Source organism: Corylus avellana, chromosome 11, assembly GCF_965113065.1.
Source record: "Corylus avellana chromosome 11, dhCorAvel1.hap1.2, whole genome shotgun sequence".
In the NCBI taxonomy this organism is placed as follows: domain Eukaryota; kingdom Viridiplantae; phylum Streptophyta; class Magnoliopsida; order Fagales; family Betulaceae; genus Corylus; species Corylus avellana.
In genome coordinates this window covers 10,664,103-10,688,352 of record NC_142500.1, presented here as the reverse complement: position 1 = coordinate 10,688,352, position 24,250 = coordinate 10,664,103, and the positions used below count along the sequence as shown (strand labels likewise).

At 38.1% G+C, this 24,250-nt stretch overlaps 1 protein-coding gene across 1 annotated transcript in view; it reads left to right on the top strand.

Annotated features, from left to right (window-relative positions):
• Positions 1 to 24,250, top strand: part of CHR24 (chromatin remodeling 24) — a 57,158-nt gene that overhangs the window by 14,855 nt on the left and 18,053 nt on the right. The window contains exons 12-17 of the mRNA XM_059576720.2: positions 801 to 938; positions 1,040 to 1,117; positions 2,464 to 2,673; positions 2,756 to 2,827; positions 13,533 to 13,613; positions 13,697 to 13,815. Of these exons, the coding sequence (XP_059432703.2) occupies positions 801 to 938; positions 1,040 to 1,117; positions 2,464 to 2,673; positions 2,756 to 2,827; positions 13,533 to 13,613; positions 13,697 to 13,815 (698 nt within the window). The remainder of the gene's footprint in view (positions 1 to 800; positions 939 to 1,039; positions 1,118 to 2,463; positions 2,674 to 2,755; positions 2,828 to 13,532; positions 13,614 to 13,696; positions 13,816 to 24,250) is intronic.

The window sequence follows — 24,250 nt, the reverse complement described above, 5'->3', positions numbered from 1 at the left end:
TTACAACAACCTAACTACTAACACAATGCCTATTGGAATTTCAAAATAATTGACCTGTCAAAATTACAAAGAAGCTAATCCTACTAAGCTGATTAAAGGGCCCTACTAACCCATTACACACCCCCACCAAAGCTTCGATTATGACCTTCCAACAGTCTCAACTGAATTCTTATTTGCTACCACCAAAGTAGAACCCATCATACTAGTCGATAGAGGACCACTGTGGTTCTTACTGCTAGACGAGGGCCTGCACTCAGCGCCAAAGGAAGTTGTACTTATAAATTCTTGGCTTAAATTATAGTTTGATGTAGGTTTTTATTCTTCTATTGCTTGTCTCAATAGGCAAGAACTGTGGAATTAAATATTTGTAGCTTCTAGAAACTTTCCATATGTGATATTTCAAATTTAGTAAACATGGCCAATATCTATATATAAAAGTTAGAACTTTTAAACCTTGCAATGTTGTGAATTTTGGCTTCAACTTATGAACAAGTTTCTAGTGAGGTTCTAATAGTTCATTATAGTATAGCCAATAATTGTAAGTGATAAGATTGCAAGTATTGGAGTCTGTTTTATGTATCTATTTCAAAGGATTTTTGTCAATTGTCACTTTCTATCTATGAGACTTGTTGTTTACTGCATATTTCTAAGTTCCTTACGTATCTGCTTCTATTGCGTCGTAGCTCTTGTGCTTGCATCTTGTTTTTCGTTGCTTTCTCACTGGTAATGTCAAATTTGTTTCTTTAATGCCTGTTTGGGATGATAATAGGTTGTAGATACTTTTTTTTTTTCTTAAACAGGAGCTAAGAGAACGTATTCAACCTTATTTTTTGCGGCGTTTAAAGAGTGAGGTTTTTAGTGAAGATAATTCCAAATCAACTATCAAACTTTCTAAGAAGAATGAGGTCATTGTGTGGCTAAGATTAACTAGTTGCCAGGTCTGATCTGCTTCTTCTCAGTCTACATTTCATTTCATCGCACGTTGTGGTTTCATTCAAATTGTTATGTTGATCTCACAGTTTGCACTTATATGGTGTAGCGACAACTTTATGAAGCCTTTTTAAAGAGTGAGCTGGTTCTTTCAGCTTTTGATGGCTCACCACTGGCTGCTCTTACGGTACTGTTTGTTATCCTTTGCTATTTCTGCTGTTTTTTCTTTGTTAATTTATTTGTTTAATTTATTAATATCTAGTAATGCCTTGGATTATGAGTCCGGAAATGTTGTCTAGTGACTTCTTTGCTAATTTTATTTATTTAAAATAGCTAGTGGTGATGATGGGCATTGACCTATTAGCTGAGATTCATGTTTCCCTAGTTAAGTTAAAAAACATGGGATTATTTTATGTTTAAGTCTTTATTTTATTTTATTTATGTGATAATGATTTATTTCTGAGATGAAACAATGTTGTTTTCTTAGTCTCTCTGCATTTAACATTTATATTCTGGGAGTTCAAACGAAAAATGACAAAAATGCTTATTTGAATAATGATTCATGACTAAATGAAATAACTTAAATTTGGAATTAATTCCAATGTTGCTCTTAAGAGGCATTGAATGAGGCTTCAATAACCAGTAAAAATCTTAGAGGCTATCTTATTGCTTATTTTTTGGCTCGTTTGTATTTTGCTCTAAAAGGTACCTACTCTTTGGATAATTAAATAATTTGGCCTTGTTCAATGCATGCATTGAGTCTCTTTTTGTCCTTACTTTTTAATGATATTGGGGGGGGGGGGGGGGGGGTGTTATATTGGTCCCGAGTTTTATGATTGCTGTTCTTTTGCCATACAGTGCAGTATTGGTTGCTGAAATTTTTCTTCTTTATATTCTTGATGGCCCATTTTACTCTCTAGTAGAAAAATTAAAAAGTTGCAGGATCATCTAGTGAACATAGAAATCAAAGATATTAATTTATTGGAATTAGTTTTTTAGGTAGCTGTTATTTGACTTTGATGCATTAGCTGGTCATCATGCTTCTTGATTTTGGAAAGTTTCTGCTATTCTTGGACGCGAGCTCCAATGGATTCAATATGTTGGCTTATAGTAATGTTTTGAAATGCAATATGATTCAATTTAGGGAATTTTTAGATTAATTCCTGAGGCAACGCGTCAAAACAGATCACACCTCAAATGTGTTTTTTGTTTTGTTTTGTTTTTTTTTTTAATTTTTTAATTTTTAGTTTTAACTGCTTAAGTTCTTTGAAAAGGTAAAATAGATCATTCCATTGATTTTCCGTATGAAATTGTGCCATCCGTTAATGCCACATTAATATTTTTGCTACATCACATTAAAATAATAATTTTATTAAAAAATCAAATCTTTAAAAACAAAAACTTTTTTTTTTTTTTTTTTAAGAAAAAAATTGATGGGGTGGCCAGCAATGGGGTTGCCTCAGAAAATTGATGTTTAGGTTGTTATTCTTTTTCGGACAAGATTCTTATAAAATATTATATGATTTGAAACAGATTTTGAAGAAAATATGTGACCATCCACTTCTCTTGACAAAGAGAGCGGCTGAAGATGTTTTGGAAGGGATGGAGTCGATGTTGAAACCAGAAGATGTCAATATGGCTGAAAAATTGGCAATGCACATAGCTGATGTTGCTGAGACAGATGGCTTGGAAGAAAGCCGTGACAATGTCTCTTGCAAACTATCGTTCATCTTGTCTTTATTGGTGAGGATTGCTCTATTTTAATAATTAATGCTCTGCATGTTTAAGTTGATTGCTTAATAAATTGTTGAATGCTTTGTCATAGGATAACTTAATATCAGAGGGGCATAGTGTTCTTATCTTTTCTCAGACTCGTAAGATGCTTAATCTTATTCAGGTTAGTCCCAACTCTTTCTGTTTTCAAAATTTGTCTTAAATAGTTGATAATATCGTAAACTTGAAAAGTTTTAAGTTTATTTTATTGATAATATATTGTTTTAGTGAAAATGGATATTTCTGGGCATGCATTAAGGCATTATCTGAATCTTGTTTTGCGCATAATGTTATACTAATTTGTGTATGAAGTTTTTTTTTTTTTTTTTTTAATACAAGCATAGATATCAAAAAGAAAAAGTGAAAAAAAAAAAAAAACAGACATACACCTGGTTACTTGGAGTTGAGGACAATGACCAGGGTCAAAGAGGTATTTGCTCTTCCAAGTATTTGCTGATACTAGTTGAAGATGAGGAGATTATTTCTTAAAAATATAACGTGCATATTTATCAAAAATAATATATGTATATATAATTTAAGAAACTTATCTCCATCAATTGGTGTATATAATTTGTATATATACTATTGGTGTGAAATTTACTCTGAAGATTCCACTGTATACTTCTTGTTTCCCTGTTTGCGTCTCTAGATATATGGTACATTTCTTGAATTGGATATTTGTGTCATTCTGAGTCATTACTTTTTTGGTCAGAAATCTACATATTTTTGAGCCAAAAAGAGAGAACAACAGCGGTAAAATTATCATCTAGTGCATGTCTTATGCCTTTTGATGGATTCAACTTCACCCCCTTCTTTGTATTTCTTATGCATGCATTACTGCAATGTGGTTGAAGTTGTTTTCTGTTCTTTATTTGACTTTTAAATCTGATTATGATATAAACGTGCTCTCTGGGGTGTCTTCTTATTTCTGTCAATTCGATGGATTCTTCTCTCTCTCTCTCTCTCTCTCTCTCTCTCTCTCTATATATATATATATGTATACATTCTTTGTTTTTTTATTAGCTCCAAAAACCTAGTACTTGTGTTTGCAAAGAATTGCTTCTTTCTAAATTTCTGTTGCTGCACTTAATATAACTTGTTATGTTCCATAATAAATGGATTTCCAAATCATGTGTGCAGTACTCTGCAAACATATTTTTTGCTCCTTTAATCTGTCTGATATTGAGTGTAGTAATTGTTTATATGAGTAGTTAGGTCCCTCTGCTTATCTTCCCTAGTTGTTTTGGAATTGCATCAAAGTTAACAAAAGATAGAATGATATATTTATATTGCGGGCCTTCTCTTTTGGAAGTTCCTTGAGCGTAGATTGTTCAGCTTGTTGTATGGGAGTTGTACATATTTTGCTATACCTGTTCATATTATAACTCGTCATAGTTTGATGCAAACTGATGTTTAACCGAATAAACGAGCTCTTTAATGGGAAAGAAATAAGTGTCACGCTAATTGTTTAGGGGTGGAAATTTAACCCTTGTTTGATTGTGCTTGCATGAAAAACAAGCTATGTCTTGTCAATATTTATTTGGACATGTTTGAAAATTGCATTAGGTCACTAATCACTATGGTATTGTTATTTAACACATGTTACATGCATCCGTGCTAGATGCAGTTTCTATTTTTGTTTAGCCCCAAACATTTATTGAAACACATTTGCACATTTTATTTATTAAGGTTATTATGATATGGTTATTTGGCATGAAACATGTTTTTCCTTTTTATGTGGTAAATATGATTCCTTCAACAGCTTCTACACTGAGGTAATCTGAACGTAAACATCTCATTATGATTCATGGGTGTTAAGTTATCATAGTTTGTATAAGTACCAATAATTTATCATAAGATTTTGTTAGATTTGAAGAGTTCGCAAGTAGGCTTTGACAGAAAGAAGAGACAAAAGAGAAGAGGGAAAAGGAAAATCTGATTTAGCTTCTCCCATGTTTCTTTATATATAAGAAAATGTTATACTTACCAATTTTTTTTTCCCAAATGATGTGTGTCACTGTCCCATGAAATCTATTATCTTGGGAGATGTATCACCATCATATGCAATGGTGAAACATCACTTAGGTACCAATTTTGGTGAAAAAATTTGGTAAGTGTAGTATTTATCTTCCCCAAACTATCAAAACATTGTCAATGTTTCCCACAAGGCTAGCAAAAACATAAAAATGCCCCTATGGATTTCTCAATAAGACAAAAATACCTTTATAAATTAAAAAAAAAAATTATTATTATTTTTTTAAAACGAAATTTTAATTTAAAAAAAAAAAGATTTTTTTTTTAAAAATTTTTAAAACGTAAATTTTTAATTTAAAAAATCGATTTTTTTTTTTTTTTTTTTTAAAACGAAAATATTTATTTTTTTAAACGAAAATTTTATGGGAAATTATATTTAAAATCCTTAGGTAAACGCGCCTTTATTAAAAACTCCATAGGTTTTTTTTTTTTCGGAAATTTAGTCCTTGGGTCACTCGAAACTACTAGAAACTCCATACCGTTAATTTTTGGTAACTGCCGTTAGTCCACTCAAAACTCACCGTTTCATCTGATTAAAATATTAATTTTTTATTAATTTAATTTAAAAAAATTAAACTTTAAAAAAAAAAAATTAATTTTTTTAAATTAAATTAATAAAAAATTAATATTTTAATCAGATGAAACGGTGAGTTTTGAGTGGACTAACGGCAGTTAACAAAAATTGACGGTAGGGAGTTTTCTAGTAGTTTCGAGTGACCCAGGGACTAAATTTCCGGAAAAAAAAACCCAGGGAGTTTTTAATAAAGGCGCGTTTACCTAAGGATTTTATATACAATTTCCCAAATTTTATTTAGAATTTTTTAGTTAAAAATATTATAAAAAAAAATTAAAATAAAAACAAAGATTTTCAATTTTGATTAAAAAATCGATATTTTATTTTTTTATTTTTTTATTTTTTCTTATAAAAAGGATTTTTTTTTTTTTTTTTTTTTTTTAATTTTAAATTTGGCCGCCCCTTGGATTTTATATATATATATATATATATATATATATATATATATATATATATATATATATATATACGTTTTAGGTTTTTGTAGAAGTTTTATTATTTTTTGTTTTCGTTTTACTAAGGGTAGTTTCGTCATAGGGAGAACATTGTTACAATTGAAAGTTTGAGAGAGACATTGTCAATTGGATGATAGTTTGAGGAGGTATATGGACTTTCCCCTATATATATATATGAGTTAACAAAAAGGCATAAGTACCCTTATTTAATAATATTAGTTCTTAAAACACGATATATCTCCTAATAGTACCCCTCAAGTTGATGTAAATATATCAAATAGTCCCAGCTTGGAACATATCATAAGAACCTTGTCTCTAGTAAGAGTTTTGTTATCATATATGGTTATTGATCTTCTGAGCACACAAAGGATGTGGCATATCCTTATAATGAAGCTTTTTAGAATCAAAGTGATAGTAAACATTAATATGTTTTGTTCTTTCATGAAATACTAGATTTTAAGCAATATGAAGAGTAGCCAAATTATCATAAAACAATTGCGTTGGGAAATTTACCAGAAATCCAATCTGGTGTACTAGACTCTTTAACTGTACCAACTGAGATCTACATGAGCCATAGCGGTATATTATTCCTCATTACTAGGTCGAGCTAGAACACTTTGTTTGTCACTCTAAGAATAATGCAATATTCTTTAGTAGACCTATCTGATGGAGAATTTATCCCATCTGCATCAAATAAAACTAATCACCCGTATTTGTCAATGAGCTGTGTATGACAATCCTTATCAAGGAGTTTTTTATTTTTTTGTTCTCAAATATCTTAAAACTTTGATAGTTGTTTCCCCATGAGGCATGAGGTACTCCGGGAGTTTCTATGACTTGATGCACACACCAACTTCGAATGTGATATATGGTCTAAGTAATAAACAATTCAACTTACTACCCTCCTATAGCTTTATGGTTGGCTAAACAACTAGAGTGTTGCAATGATGGTAAAGGTATTGCTACTCTCCTCCACCATACTTCAGTAATACTCTTACTATCGTTGTGAATAATAACAATATTATCTATATACACTACAGAGATGATCATGCTAGATTTAGAATTCTTGCTAACAGAATGGTCCAATAACATTGCTTCACTAAACTTATTGAACCAAGCTCAGGGTGATTGCTTCAGATCATATGTAGCCTTCTTTAACTAACATACTTGACCATACTGCTCCAAATGAACAAATCCAAGACGTTGGTCCATGTAAATGTTTTTAGTCAAATCACCGTGTAGAAACACATTTTTTTACTTTGAGCTGATAAAGTGGCCAATGAACATGGTTGTCAAAGAGATGATAACACATGTAGAAGATGTCGTTGCAGTAAAAGAGAGAGTTTTATTATAGTCAGTGCCATGTGTTTGCATAAATTATTTGGCAAGTTTCCCAGCTTTTAGCCCCTTAACAGAATCATCAAGGAGGAACTTAACAGTGTACACTTATCGGCAACTAATAAGTTTTTTCCTAGCAGAAAGTGTAGTGAGTTCCTAATTTTGGCTTTGATAAAGAATAACCAATTCCTCTTCCATAACTATTTGTTAACTAGATAATAATATGCTTCCTGAACAGATTGAGGAGATGAAACCAATAACAAGAATGAAATAAAACAATGGAAGGTAGGAGATTGACTTGCATAAAATAGGAAATATTTGATAGGATGAGCTGTGGAGCTTTTAAAAAAGGGTACAAGATTGCTTACCTTCCCCCGAGTGCAATGGGAAAATCTAGTGAGGCTGACCATAGAGACCATTAGGCAACAAAGAGGATGGTGGAGGATTGTGAGATATTACAGTTGGGGAGTGTATGCCAATTGATGAAGGCTATATGTGGTTTGAAACAGTTGCTTCAGGATTGGTTCAGTGGATAACTTTCATGATCTGATTGCATCAGATCTCATTGACAATATCTGATTGGGGAACTAGAAATATAACAGCAAACCTTCTGTGATACCATGTTAGAATTGAAGAGTTTGCATTTAAGGTTTGATGGAAGAGAACAGGCAGAGGATAATATAACCGAGCCACTTCCATTTGCACACACACACACACACACACACACATATATATATATATATGAGTTACAATCGAAAAAATTAAAATACCCTTCTTGAATAATACTTATCTTACCCGCAAAAAGAGTAATACTAATACCTAACAGACCATATATCTCCGAACACATTTGATATTAAAATTTTTAGTTTTATGCTGTTATTTACCCCTATTGTTGAAGCTTGATTAACTCATTAGAAGGTACATTTACGTCCCTGGTTGTATCCTAGTTGTAGGATGAGAGATTTGTTTTTGAATATCTTATAATGTGTATTTCTACTGCAGTACACTCTCGACAATACTAATTAACTACATCTACAAAATCTGCGTTCTAATTAGAATGGTCATGTAATCTTGAAACTTCAAATCTTATAGTTTGAAGTTTGTAGTTGTTGAGAGGTTTGCATGAAGTAGGTTTTGAGAAAAGAGGAGGCTCGTCACATAATCCGTAGCCTACCTCAAACATATTATTATATAAGCCTAAAGAATACACAAATGACTAAAATACCCTCAAACCCTAATACATTCTTCTAACACTCCCCCTCAAGCTAGAACATATATATCATATAAGCCCAGCTTGGAACAAATAAACTCTAACCGGTTACGACATAATGATTTTGTAAACATATCAGCTAACTGGTCTCTAGACTTCACAAATGTTGTAGATATATCTCCATTGAGTATTTTGTCTCGGACATAATGACAGTCGACTTCAATATGTTTAGTCCTCTCATGAAACACTGGGTTAGATGCAATATGTATAGCAACCTGGTTATCACAAGATAACGGGATAGGAGTAGGAGCTACGAAATCAATCTCCTGAAGAAAGCTTTGTAACCATGTCAACTCAGTAGCTGTATGAGCCATTGCCCTGTACTCTGCTTCAGCACTAGATTGTGCCACCACTGTCTGTTTCTTACTCTTCCAAGTTACAAGATTACCGCCGAAGAATGTGCAATATCCTGTAGTAGACCGTCTATCTGAAGGAGAACCTGCCCAATCTGCATTAATAAAACCTTTGACCCTAAGATGTCCATTCGGTCTATACAATATCCCTAGACTAGGGTGTCTCTTCAAATACCGAATAATGCAAGTAACAGCTTCCCAATGTGTAACTCGAGGAGCCACTAAGAACTGACTGACAACGCTAACTGCATATGAAATATCTAGCTTGGTGATAGTTAGATAGTTCAACTTCCCAACTAGACGACGGTACCTGCCAGGATTTTCAAATAATTCACCTTCATCCTTTAGTAATTTCTTATTTGGATCCATCGGAACATCAATAGGTCAAGAGCCCAAAAGACCTGTTTCTTCTAATAAATCAAGTGCATACTTTCTCTGAGATAAGTTAATACCTGTTCGAGATCTAGCAACTTCAATACCTAGAAAATACCGAAGTTTGCTCAAATCCTTTGTATGAAATTGTTCTTGTAGAAATTGCTTTAATCGGGCAATGCCTCCTGAATCATCTCCAGTAATAATGATATCATCTACATATACCACAATAAGGATATAGCCTGCACCAGTATGTAAGTGAAATACTGAATGATCTGTTTGACATCTCTGAAGACCAAACTTCAATACCGCTTTAGAAAACTTTCCAAACCATGCCTGTGGTGATTGCTTGAGACCATACAATGCCTTTCTTAATTTACAAACAATGCCTTGAGACTCCCCCTGAGCAACAAACCCAGGTGGTTGCTCCATATAAACTTCCTTAGACAAGTCTCCTTGTAAGAAGACATTTTTGACATCCAATTGAAACAACGGCCAATCAAGATTAGAAGCCAAGGAAATAAGAGCACGAACATAAGAAATTTTAGCTACTGGAGAAAAAGTGTCATCGTAATCAATACCATATATTTGCGTATAACCCTTAGCAACCAGTCGAGCTTTGAACCGTTCAACAGAACCATCAGGATGAAATTTAATTGTGTAAACCCATTTGCAACCAACAGTCTTCTTATTAGGTGGTAAGGGAACAAGCTCCCACGTGCCATTATGATGCAAGGCCTTCATTTCCAATTCCATAGCTTGCCTCCAACCAGAGTCAGATAATGCAGCCTGCACTGTCTATGGAATGGAAATACTAGAGAGATGGGACACAAAACAAGAAAGTGAAGGAGATAAAGAACTAGTGGATACAAACTGACTAATAGGATGTTGGGTAGTGCAAGAACGTGTACCATTCCATAGGGCAATAGGCAAGTGGTCGGATGGAGGTGGGAGCACCGGATCTGTAGACGATAAGGATGATGGTGGCGGAGCACGAAGACGACACTGATAAACCTAGAGTGGAGCACGAGCAGGAGGAGAAGCAAAGGCAGTCTCAGAGAGGAGGGGAATAGGCAGAGGAAGAGATGCGGCATCAGGTGCAAGGGAAGAGACTGGTTAAAGGTAACATCAGTGCAAGTGAAGTAGCGTCGAAGGACTGGGCCATAGCAACGGTAGCCTTTCTGGGTTGTGGAATACCCAAGAAAGACACATTTGGTAGCACGAGGGTCAAGTTTATCAAAACCAGGGCCCAAATTATCAACATAGCAAACACACCCAAAAAGCTTAAGTGGCAAGGAGAACGAGGATGAAGAAGGATATAAAAGAGAATGAGGAGAGGTCCCTTCTAAGACCGAGGAGGGCATCCTATTAACTAAATAACAAGCAGTGAGAACAACATCAGTCTAAAATTGTTTGGGAACATGCATATGAGACAAGAGACAACGTGCGACATCCAATAAATGGCGATTCTTGTATTCAGACACACCATTTTGTTGTGGAGTGTGAGCACACGTGGTTTGATGGATAATGCCTTTATCAGACAAATAAGAGTCAAAAGAACGAGAGGTATATTCTTTAGCATTATCTGAACGCAAGATACGAATTTTCTGAGCAAATTGAGTCTTAATCATATTGTGAAAGATTTGGAAAATAGAAAATAACTCAGAACGATTTTTCATTAAAAATAACCATGTCATACGGGAAAAATCATCCACAAAAGTAACAAAATAGTGGAATTTATTGGACACTGAATTAATGGGACCCCATACATCAGAATGAACTAACTCAACTGGACTAGAAACCCTAGGAACAACTCCTGATGGAAACGAGGCACGATGATGCTTACTAAGTTGACAAGCTTTGCAAGGCACAGACAATTGATGAAGAAGACTCGGGACTTGATGCTTCAACGTAGAGAGGGAAGGATGACCAAGGCGACAATGCAACTGAGGAGCGGAGGTGGACAACTGCAAAGCACGAGAGGGAGGTGTAGGTGCTATATCCAGATAATATAAGTCATCGACTTCATGCCCCATACCAATCATCCTCCTTGTCTTGAGATTCTGAAAAATACACAAAGAAGGGTAAAAACTAACGGAACAGTGAAGGGTTTTTGTAATTTTACTAATAGACAATAAATTAAAAGGAAAACCAGGAACATGTAGAACAGACAACAAGTCAATATTAGGACTCAGATGGGTAGTGCCTGAGCCGACCACTTTGGAGAGGGAACCATTAGCTAGGGTGACACTTTTAGGTGTAGCAACAGGATGATAATCAGAGAGGGAAGTAGACGAACCAGTCATATGGTCATTGGCGCCAGGATCGCTAATGGAGGATAAAAGACAGTGAGATGTAGTACCTGACTGAGCAAGAGTAGTCGTAGAAGAGGTAGAAATCCGCTTATGGGATAAGAACTGAGTATACTCATCTTTCGAAATGGAGATCAGATCATTCTCGAAATTTGAGCTCGAATGAACCGGTGGTCCAGATGAGGCTAGAGAATCCTCATGAGAAGCAACTTGATTGGCAAACCTAGATGGTGTGCCATGTAAATCCCAACAAAAATCCACCGAATGGTTAGTACGACCACAATGAGTGCATTTGCGAGGCCCATGACCTTCAATGCGCCCACCTCCCCAATAATCGCATCCACCTCGACTACCACGTCCACCATGGGAACTAGTAAAGCTACCACGATTAGCAATAAAAGCAGCACGATCACCGTTATGTTCCGTGCCCAACAGAGAACTATAATCAGAAATAGTAGCATGCTGAAGCTGAGAAAAAACCTCAGGAAGCAATGGGAGGTCAGAGCCACCCAAAATCTGCGCATGAACAGACTCATACTCAGGTTTCAAGCCAAGTAGAAGCCGAACCACATCTACATCTTGACGTTGCTTTTCCATTTTCTTCAAATCAGTGGAGAGTGGCTGATACATGTCTCTCTCCTTACAAATGGCGACAACCTGATTGTAGTACTCATCGACAGTTTGATTACCTTGCTCAAGCCCAAAGTATTGTTTACACACCTCATAAATTCGAGTGATGTTCCCAGTACCAGAGTACATATGTTGGAGATGATCCCAAATTGCCTTTGCAGTAGGTAGATTTTTTTTTTTGATAAGTAAATGTATTATAAAGAAAAGGCGCAAAGGGGCGCAACCCATTTACACGGGCGGTATAAAAAGAGAGCGCCTAAGAGGGAGAGAAATGAAAAAGAAAATCAGAAAAGCTAATCTCTATAGGAACTAGCCAAGCGGCCGTCCAAGAGTAAAGAGTAAAGAGGAAAAAATGGGTCAGTTCCTCTATAGTCCTAGTGGAATTATCAAAACATCTAGCTTTTCTTTCATTTCATATACACCACATAAGACACAGAGGGATCATCTTCCACACAACTGCGCTCCGGGATCCAAGTAGGTAGATAAAGACACAAGGAGCCAATGTGGGGCTCAATACTGTTCAACATAAGAGATATAATTTGATTGTCGGCCTGGTCCCAACTACTTGCGAAACTAGCATCCGGAGGCTTCTTGGATTCCAAGTGAGAATACAAACCTTTCCCGTACAAGTCTTCTATAGATCGCGACCAATAAACATAATTTTTGCCATTTAGTTTCACAAGTGTCATAGGGGCCGGACCCATAGAAGCATAAGTAATCAAATCGGAGTTATGTGCCATAATGTGGTAACCAAAGGTCAGCAACTACAAGATCCCACCAAAGAATAAACTACCAAGTAGAAATAGGCAAAAAACTCAAACAAAACAGACCCAATTCGAAACAAAACTTGCTGCAAGTAACTTAAGTCAACTAAAAATAACCTGAACCGGGCTGACCAGGGTCTGAATCGGGCTGAACAGAGCTGAACCAGGCTGAACCGGGATGAACAGTGAAAAACCAAAACGCGGACAGCCTTATCCCAGTTTGAGGTTGGGAGGTTTGCATGAAGTAGGTTTTGAGAAAAGAGGAGGCTCGTCACATAATCCGTAGCCTACCTCAAACATATTATTATATAAGCTTAAAGAATACACAAATGACTAAAATACCCTCAAACCCTAATACATTCTTCTAACAGTAGTAAATACACTGGTTTAAATTTGTAAATGTCTTTTGTGAAAGTCAATATCTAACCTTGTTCACTTTGGGTGCAGGTTTTTGTGACATTGATAATTGATTGATTATTTATAAACTCTTTTTTTTTTTTAGCAATTGAACATTATGAAAATCATGATGATTGAACAGATATAGATTTGGACAAAATTTTTGGTATTACTTTTAATCCAGTGATAAAAATTAGTGTATGAACTTAAAATTATGAGTTAAGGTTCTAAGAGTGAAGGCTTGTTGAGTTGCACATTGTCTTATTGACTTCCATTCATTGTTATATGAGGCTTTTGCATGAATTAACATATTTCTGACCTGTTTTAATAGGATTCAATTCTATCCAAAGGTTATGAGTTCTTACGCATTGATGGCACGACAAAAGCTAGTGACAGAGTAAAGATTGTTAATGTAAGTATTGTACATATTCTAAATGGTAAGAATTATTTATTTTAATATTACTTAATGATTATCATGTTCCTTTTTGTCTTTAGGATTTCCAAGAAGGTGTAGGGGCTCCCATATTTCTCTTGACTTCTCAAGTTGGTGGTCTAGGCCTTACGCTAACAAGAGCAGACCGTGTGATTGTAGTTGATCCTGCTTGGAATCCCAGGTGCTCTTTAAAGCAGTTTTATCTTTTTAAGATTTGCTGGATTTTGGCAATGAACAATTCTTCAATTTTATGGGTAAAAAAAGAAGATATTTACATATTACTTTGGAATATGTACTTAGAGAATTTTAAGTTATTACTCCTAGCTTTTGTTGAATATTTGTATAATACATTTGTACAACCTTGCTTTCTCTTATAGGTTTCATCATGCATCTATAACATCTATTTTTCTATTTCATCCCAAATCTATTTAAAGCTTCTTTTTCTTTGTATTTGTTAGAATATGCTTGCTTTGTATCATATTTATTTGATTATCAGGTTACATATCTTTTAAAAATTCAATGCAAAACACATAGAACTTAGTGACAAACTTAATATTGCTACTATTTGGGAGGAAAAGCTCTCTTCTCTCTCATTCACCTACGCCTGAGTGTAGGCGTGTGGGTGGCGCGTGAGCTCTGTTTTGGTGTTTAGTTTTTAGCTTCTTGGTTAGTGTCATGGCTGGTTCGAGAAGGTGGTCTGTGGAGTCCAAAGTTTTTGATGTGCTGATTAAGGGAGGGGCATCAGGGGTGAGGATACTTGAAAGAAGCATCAGGAAACATAAATCCATTTTCTTGCAGAGGGACGAGTTAGTGTGGCTGGTGCGCTTAGTGGAGGACTTGGTGGCAGTGGAGACTTCAGAGGTCTTTTGGGATCAATCCAGAGCAGGGTTCCCACGGATAATTGCAGAGAAATGTTTCAATAGACATGTGCGTTTTCTGACAGTAGAAGAATTTGATGGAAGGCAAAGATGTGGTTTGATTATCATTCTAGAAGGAAGTTATGGACAAGGTTAGGATCGATTTATCATGGAGATTTGGTTGGCAAAGTCTTGTCTTTGTGAGGTCAGAGAGGCCAGGGAGGTTAGGGAAGGGATCAAGGATAAGGAAGGGGTGGGTAGGAGGAGTTATGCAGAGGTTGTGGGGTTGTCGTTGCAATCGGCAGAGGACTGTTTTAACTTTCTTTGAACCGATAGCCAGGGTGCCTAGGTGGCTGAAAAAGGCCTTTGCAGAGATGGACAAGCAAGAACAAGTTTCTGTCAAGCAAGTGGTGGGTTCGCAACAGTTTAACGCCCCTGTGTGGACTGCCAGTGGTAGTGTGGAGGGTTCAAAACATATCTTTTTTTCTGGTGTGGTGGGATTGCACAACCCAAAGGTAGGGGAGTTTTCGGGGGGATGTCAGTAGGGCTTCGGCGAGTTGCTTACCAACTCTGGCGAACAGCTTGTATCCTACGGCAAGGCTGCCAGCATCGAATTTTGGCGCTGATCACATGAAGGGATGGGAGGGGGATGGCTGCCTCGATGTGCAGTCCTTTTTTCGTGTGAAAGTTAAGCTCATTAATGCTATGGAGTCGTTGAGCAGGCTAAAAGGTGACATTGACGTGGGTTTGGAAAGGCTGGATGTAGCAATTAAATATCTAGAATGTTAGACCTCCACATCCAAGTCTGATGGGGTTTGTGTTTGTGGATCGGTAAGAAAGAATAAAACCAATCTCGGGGTGGTCCAGCACAAGAAAGTTTATATGGTGCGGCCCGAGTTGAATCGTGGAAAGCCCGTGCAACCTGTCAAGACTTAATTAAGGAAAAATAGCGTACGGCCCAACTTAGACAATGGGCTCGATAATGGCCCTGCTAGTAAGGCCTTGTTTATGCAAGATATTAAGGATGTGGAGTCTGGGGCGAGGACACTGGAGAAAGGGGAGAGTTCACGTGCAGGGCCGGAGCCAGTAGGTGCGATGGTCTCTTTAGCGAGCGGTCCCAAAGCTCTGGTGGGCACCGCCGGTACTCCTAAGCGTCTCGTTTCGTGGTCGCTTCACGTTGCTAGGGATGCCCACGCTTCTTTCCACATGCCAATCGAGCCCACGGCCACGGTAAATGTGCCGATGAGGGTAGGATCGGCTGGTAAGGGTCCGGTTGTTTTCCACATGCCGATCGAGCCTGCGGCCATGGCAGAGGGGCCGATGAGGGTAGCTTCGGCTGGTAAGGGGCCGGTGAGGATGATTCCGGCGAGGGTTGGTGTTCTGGGCGATGCTTCGATGGTGGATTACACTATTCAGGCAAAATCGACGATGGGTTCTACCTCGGGCCTTCTGGTAAAGATGCAAATTGTCCCTCTCGTTCCTGAGGCTTCTCCTCCTTCGGAACTCGGTTTTGCTAATCAGTGCTCTCCAAAGAGTGGGTTGAGTGTCTCTGCCACGGGGATTCTGGGCAAGAAGCTGGGCAAATGGGTGTCATTGGTTTTATTTGGGTCTGTTGCTATTGTTTGTGAGGAGTCTGGGAGGGATGGAATTTTGGGGAATGGCCTAGTGGATCAGTCTCTGGGTGTTTCCTAGTTGGGTATTCTGGGTAAGGAGCCGGGTACATGCGCGACGACGGCTGTAATTTTGGGAAGAGGTCCCCTTGTCTCAGGAGTTATTCGTCCCGAATTCTCTGGATGAGGAACCGTTGGTGGTGCAGGAGAGGGCTTTCATTACTAAGGCTTGCAAAGAAGTTGGCCTCTCTTGTGATGGAGAAGAAAGGAAGCTTGAGGAGACCATTGGGATACTTCTCGCTGACAACAAGGGTAATGAGATGGAAAGGGAAGAGGTTACACCTGCAGTTAAAAAAGGTAACAGAGAGCTATTTAATCTGCATTCTTCTGTTAATATCTTGGAGTATTCTGTGAGGGACAGGAAGAAGGGGAGGGCCAATCGAGTTAAATCATGAAGCTCAAGATACTTTCATGGAATGTGAGAGGTTTGAATGAGAGGGATAGGAGGTTGAGGATTAGAAATCTGCTTAGAGGTTGGAAGGCAGATTTAATTTATTTTTGTTGGAAGTTCCACACTGCCTGGGTATTAAGAAGATGGGCCATTTATAAGGTTGAGGGGAAACCTCAACTCTTGAGCTAGCTTTTGGGTTGAATTAGGCCCAAGACCCATTTCTAACAGTTTTCAAGAGACGAAGTTGGAATTTATTTCGTTCAACCTAGTGAGGAGTTTGTGGGGCTGCCTGTATGTGGAGTGGTGCTATGTTCCTTCTATTGGGGCTTCGGGGGGCATTTTGCTCATGTGGAACAAGAGGGTAGTTGAGAAGGTAGATGTTGTTTTGGGAAGTTATGTGGCAGCCTGCTCCTTTAAAAATGTTGAGTATGGTATTGTTTGGGCGTTTGCGGGGGTGCATGGGCCTAATAGAGTCAATTTCAGACGTCTTCTTTGAGAGGAGCTGGCAGGGGTTATGAGTTGCTGGGCCATGCCGTGGTGTATTGGTGGGGATTTCAATGTTACTCTTTATCCAAGTGAAAGGTCGAGGGGAGCTTTTTCTCGGTCTGCAATGAGGGATTTTGGAGAGTTCGTTTCGGAGCAGGGCCTCATGGACCTTCCCTTAGTTGGGGGGATCTCTACCTGGTCTAATAATCGCTCTTGGTCTAGGCTTGACCGTTTCCTAGTTTCTACGGATTGGGAAGTTCGTCATCCGGACTTGTGACAAAAGTGGATGCTCCGGGTTTGTTCCAATCACGCTCCTATTATTTTGGAGTGTAATCCTTCTTCAGGAGGCAAAAGACCTTTCAAATTTGGGAATATGTGGCTCAAAGCGGAGGGTTTTGTGGATAAAGTTTGTAGCTGGTGGGACTCGTACCAATTTTATGGTACTCCGAGCTTCATTCTTTCTAAGAAGATGCAAGCTCTAAAGTGGGGCATTAAAAGATGGAATGCTTAAGACTTTGGCAATGTGGGGGCTCGTATGGATGATCTTAAAGCTCTTGAGAGGGTGGAAGAAGAGGGGTTTATCAATTGAAGAGATAGAGAGGAAAAGGGTGCTTGCGAGAGAGTTACAATCCTCCCTCCTTCAAGAAGAAATCAGTTGGAGGCAAAAATCTAGGATCCGTTGGTTGAAAGAGGGTGATAAGTGTACGAAATCTTTCATTGGATTGCTAATGCCAACCGTAGACAGAATTATATTGAGTCATTGAACATTAATGGCACTATTACTTCTGATCAAGAGGTTATTAGTAATCATATCACCCGTTTTTATGAGTTGCTCTTCACGGAGACTCTTAGTTGGAGACCGAGGTTGGATAACCTTCACTTCGACATGTTGGATGTTGATGAGTCTTCTACTTTGGAAGGTCCTTTTGTGGAAAGGGAGGTGTGGGAGGTGGTCAAAAATATGTATAGGGACAAGGCTCTAGGCCTGGATGATTTCTCTTTGGCTTTTTTTCCAGGATTGTTGGGGTGTGATCAAACTGAACATTATGGCTGTTTTTGCGAAGTTCCATGATAGAGGTAAATTTGAGAAAAGTCTTAATGCTATGTTTCTTTCTCTTATTCGGAAGTCTCATGGGGCATCCGATTTGAAGGACTTTTGTCCAATAGAATGAGGAGAGTTATGGATCGGGTCATTTCCAATCTGTAAAATGCTTTTGTCAAAGGCAGACATTTTTTGGATTCGGTTCTTATTGCCAATGAATGTCTGGATAGCCGAATCAGATCTAGGGATCCCGGTCTCTTGTGTAAGTTGGATATGGAAAAGGCTCATGATCACCTGAACTTGAAGTTTTTACTCTACTTGTTAAGAAGGTGCGGCTTTGGTGAGAAATGGTGTTTATGGATTGAGCATTGTATCTCGTCTGTGCGGTTCTCGGTTTTGATCAATGGTTCTTCTTTCGGCTTTTTTGAGAGCTCCTGTGGGGTGAGACAAGGTGATTCCCTCTCACCTTTTTTGTTCATCATGGTCATGGAGACGTTCAGCAGGATGATTAATGCTTCTATTAATAGGGGTTTCATCAATGGTTTTTGTGGGTGCCAGAGCGTCTGATCGGGTTATTGTTTCTCACCTTCTTTTCGCTGATGATACATTGGTTTTCTGTGGGGCTGCTCCTGACCAAATTAAATTTATTAAAGCTCTTCTTATTGGCTTCGAGGCTGTCTCTGAGTTAAAAGTAAATTGGGGCAAATCTGTTTTGGTCCCTGTTTGAGGTACGGGGGATGTGGGTGAGTTGGCTGGCATTCTGGGATGTGGCACCAGCTCTTTGCCGTTGAAGTATCTGGGTCTTTCGCTAGGGGCTTCGTTCAAGCATTTCGCTATGGGAAGGCATGTTGGAGAAGATTGCTAGAAGGTTTGCCCCTTGGAAACGTTTGTATTTATCCAAGGGGGCCAGGCTCACCCTCATCAAGAGCGCCTTATTAAATCTTCCAACCTATTTTCTCTCTCTTTTTCCTATCCCTGCCTCTGGCGAATTGCATAGAGAAGATTCAACAGGATTTTTTATGGGGTGGGCTCAATGACGAGCCTAAGTTCCACTTGGTCAATTGGCACGAGGTTTGTTCTCCGAGTTCTGAGGACGGTCTAGGGATTCGGAGCTTGCGGCTTTTTAATCAAGCTCTTTTGGGGAAATGGTTGTGGAGATTTGCTAATGAGGAAGAAGCTTGGTGGAGAAGAATCTTTGTGGCAAAGTATGGGGTGTTTTGGGGTGGTTGGTGCTCTAAAGTTCCTTGCGGTTCGCATGGGGTGGGGTTATGAAAATATATTAGTAGGGGTTGGAGGTCGTTTCATTGTCACCTTAGATTTGATCCTGGCTTGGGGTTGAAAGTCAAATTTTGGGAGGATATTTGGTGTGGCGAGTTGCCCCTCAAGGATGCTTTTCCCGGTCTTTTCAATATTGCTAGCAATAAGGATGCTTCCATTGTGGATATCAGGGAGTGTATGAAACGGTATGGTTTTTTGGAATGTTACCTTTACTCGTAGAATTCATGATTGGGAGGAGGTGACCTTAGCCTCCCTATTCTTGCACTTGTATTCGCTCTCGTTGCGTGGGAAAGGGGAGGACCGGATGTGGTGGATCCCTTCTAGAAAAGAGAAGTTTGAGGTTCGCTCCTTTTATAGAAAGCTTGTCATTAAAGAGCCCATCCATTTCCCTTGGAAAAGTATTTGGCGCACGAAGGTTCCTTCGAGAGTGGCGTTTTTTGCTTGGTCGGCCACCCTTGGGAAATCTCTTATCTTGGATAATATTCAGAAGAGAGACATTGTGGTGATTAATCGATGTTGTATGTGTGAATCGGAAGGAGAGACTGTGGATCATCTCTTTCTTCACTGTGGGGATGCGCGATTTTTGTGGGATGTTATCTTTTCTCGTTTCAACATGTGTTGGGTTATGCCTAGAAGCGTCAATGAGATGTTTGCTTGTTGGTGGTCGGGTGGAAAGTCCCGAAGTGCTGTGGTATGGAAGATGGCTCCCTTGTGTCTTTATGGTGCCTATGGAAGGAAATGAACGCTAGATGCTTCGAGGATTTGTTGAGAAACCTTGAGGACCTTGTTCATTTCTTTTTGTACACGCTTTTTACTTGGACTGCAGGCTGGCTTGCCCCCCTAGTGATCAATTTTCCTGATTTTCTTTTTATGTTCTCTTCTTCTTTCTCCCCATCTTAGTCGCTCTCTTGTATACTTTCTGTGTACTTGAGTTGCGCCCCTCTGCGCTCCTTAATGCATCATTACTTATCAAAAAAAAAATCAATGCATTCCTACCTTCTAAACCCAACACATCTTTTTGGCTCCTTGGTCAAATAGGAACTCATTCTTCAAGAAGTCAACATAATCTTCGTAATTTAATCTAGGAATCTAGGATTAGTAATGTGGCAAAATGGAGCATAGCCAAAGGACACGTGGGGGTGGGGTTAGGACTTTGGAAATAAAGACATCAAGGTAGTTGTTGAGTTATTAGTTATGTACTTGTGGGTAATGGTCGAAATGTTTGTAGTTTTGAGACCTAGGTACTTTAAGCCTATGGGCATTGAAGAAGGAAACTTTCCAAACGGCTGATCATCTTTTTTTTTTTTTTTTTAATAAGAAATGTAAATTCATTAAGAGGGCAGAAGAAGTATACGAGAGAACCCTTAAGGAATGAATCTAGCAACTCGAGTGATTTCCTTTTAGAATGAATTCAACAAATTTTATCCTCAGCTCCATGCCTTACTCTTTGAGAATACAACTCAAAGAAACTAGAGACCACCTCCACCTCCCAATCATGCTTCGGTCTTGTTAAGGATCCATGAGTGGCAAATCATATGCAGTTCCGAAATTGAAACATTCATTGGAATATTTCATTTACAAGACCTACTTATCAAACATCATGCCAATACCATAGGACCGCCCTAACCACTTTTAAACACTAGCCTCCCCTCAACTATAATATTTAATGTCCACCACGGATCTCCACAGAGCCTCCCTCTTGATAGCATACTTCCACAACCACTTAGCCACTGCCCCAACTTTGTTCCGAAATTGAAACATTCATTGGAATATTTCGTTTACAAGACCTACTTATCAAACATCATGCCAACACCACACTTTAGATCCATCTCAGACCTCCATATTTAAAAGAAGCTTCCCTCTCTCTCAAACATTTCCACACTCATACCATAGGACTGCCCTAACCACTTTTAAACACTAGCCTCCCCTCAACTATAACGTGTTTTTTTTTTTTTTTTTTTTTTTTTGATGAATAAGCATTTCATTAAAATCAAAACTCAAAATAGAGCAACACTGAAACACAAATACAACCCCTTACAAAGCCAGGGGAAAACAAAAAACCTACAAAACCAGCAACTACTCAACACCAAAACAGCCCCTTACAACCCTTACATATTAAAACCAAAAAAACAAAACTACAAGCCAACATTACAGAGGATGGCAGAAGGCAAATTCCACAATGAACACAACAAAAGATTCTCCCTAGTTCTAGGAAAACCTCTTTTTACAGCAATTCTAGTCCTGATTTCCCAGAAAATCTGCTTCAGTAGTTGCTCTTCAGTTTTTGGAACACCATCATGTCTAAGTTCATTTCTAGTACGCCAGAGATTATAAACAACAGAACCAAGAACCAATTGACAAATCAAGCACTTAAGAGAGTTCTTTCCCCACTTATTACAACCAAGCTGCACAAGATCATCCCAAATCACAGGAGGCATATCAATTTTACAACGAAACATGCAATATTTCCAAACTCTCGAACTAAAGCTGCATTCAAAGAAAATATGATCACGAGTTTCTAATTGAGAATGGCAGAAACAACACTGAACCTCACCCTTATAACCCCATTTGAGTAACCTCTCACCTGTAAGTAGCCTATCCTTCATAGCAAGCCACAAAATAAAAGCCTGCTTGGGAATAGCAAGAGGAAACCAAACTAACTTCCACCAAGTAACCTCTACATTCTTCTTTCTAAGGACTTCCCAAGTCTCTGCACTAACAAAAACACCCTTTTTAGAAGCAGTCCAAACTGGCTTATCACATTGGCCTAAACAAACTTCAGAAAGCCTAGCTTGAATATCAACTAGAGCTTCTGATCTTGCAGGTCTCCAAAACCAATCTCCATTGCAAATGACAGAAGACAGCTTAGCTTCAATATTACTTTGAGCATCATAAACAACCCTAAAGCCATATTGCTCAATCAAAACTCCTGCAGGATGCCACAAATCCAGCCACATATGAATGCTATCCCCATGCCCAACTTCAAACTTCAAGAACCTTTTAGCAATAGATCTCAGCTTCAAAATTTTCCTCCAACTCCATGAACAATTTTGAGGAATACCTACACTCCAAAAACTCCTTCTTTTTAATAGATTTTCTCTAACCCAGGCAACCCAAATAGAGCCAGACCTGGCAAATATACTCCAGATATGCCTAAGCATAGAAGTTTGATTCCAAGTTTCAAGCTTCTTTAAGCCCAAACCTCCCTCCTTTTTAGGAAAACAAAGATCAGACCAAGAAACCTTAGCTTTAGCTACACCTTCTTCTTTCCCATTCCATAAAAACCTATTGAACTTTAGTTCAATAGCTTTAATGATCTTTTTAGGAAGAATGAAAATTCCCATCCAATATACTTGTAAACTGTAAAGAACAAAAGATAACAACTGGAGCCTACCTGCATATGAAAGATTCTTAAAGAGCCAAGAATCTATACGACCAGAAATTCTGCTAAGTAAAGCCCCACAGTCAGCTGCAGAAAGTCTGGATGAAATAAGAGGAACCCCAAGATATCTCATAGGGAAATGACCTTCCTTCATCATCAAATCATCCAATAGAATATGCCTCATTCTATCTGAAACTCCAGAACAATAAAGAGAACTCTTAGAAGGATTAGCTTTCAACCCAGACAAATTCTCAAACTCAATAAGAGCAGCCTTGATAACTTTAATAGAACTCAAACTAGCTTCTGAAAAAATCAAAAGATCATCTGCAAAACACAAATGAGTAAGCTTCATTCTCTCACATTTAGGATGGAATTTAAAACCAACATTACCACCAGTATGTGCAGCCATAATCCGAGAGAAAACCTCCATAGCAAGAACAAACAAGTAAGGAGAAATAGGGTCACCCTGCCTCAACCCCTTTTTACCTTCAAAATAGCCAACCAAAGTACCATTGATACAAACAGAAAATTTAGGAGAAGTAATACACGCCCTGATCCAGCTCAAAAATCTATTAGGAAAACCAAAACAGTGAAGACAATGAAGCATAAATTCCCAATTCACCGAATCATAGGCCTTCATAAGGTCTATTTTCAAAGTACACCTAGGTTTTCCTTTTTCCTTATGATAACCCCTCACAAGTTCTTGAGCCAATAGAACATTCTCAGAAATATTCCTAGAAGGAATGAAAGCAGATTGGTTCATGCTCACCAAATCACCCAAAAAAGGCAACATCCTGTTAGACAAAATTTTAGTAATGCATTTATATATAACATTACAACAAGCAATAGGTCTAAAATCTCCCATGGCCGAAGGATTAACCTTTTTAGGAACCAAGGAAAGAATAGTAGCATTTACCTCCTTAAGCAATAAACCAGAAGTAAAAAAACCTTTAATAGCAGCCACTACCTCCTTACCCACAATAGACCAAGTAGACTTAAAAAAATCTGCAGAAAACCCATCAGGACCAGGGGCCTTATTGGCTTTCATATGAAACAAAGTATCTCTTATTTCAACTTCAGAAACCTCCTTCTCCATGGTAGCTGCATGTTCAGAGGAAATAGCAACAGAAATAAGCTGCCTAACTCTAGCTGCTTTGGCATCTGTGAAGTGTAGGTGATCTGTACCTAACAGATTCTTATAAAAGTCCTCAGCCACCCTTTTGATCTGATCAACATCATCCACTTTTGTGCCATGCTCATCCACTATAACGTGTTTAATGACTTGTATTCTATACTTGTATACTTAGCTATTTTAGGAAATTATGTAACAGCCTGTATTCCTAGAATTAGGCTGATTTGGTTAGTGTCCTATTATATCCCATAAATCATGGGATTTGAAATAACTTAGTTAGTTTTCCTTTTCTGCTGCTAGGGTTGATGTATATAGCTAACATTTTGTGTATTATTCAAATCAATGAAGAATCAGTTTCTGTCTTTCTCAGTTTCTGTC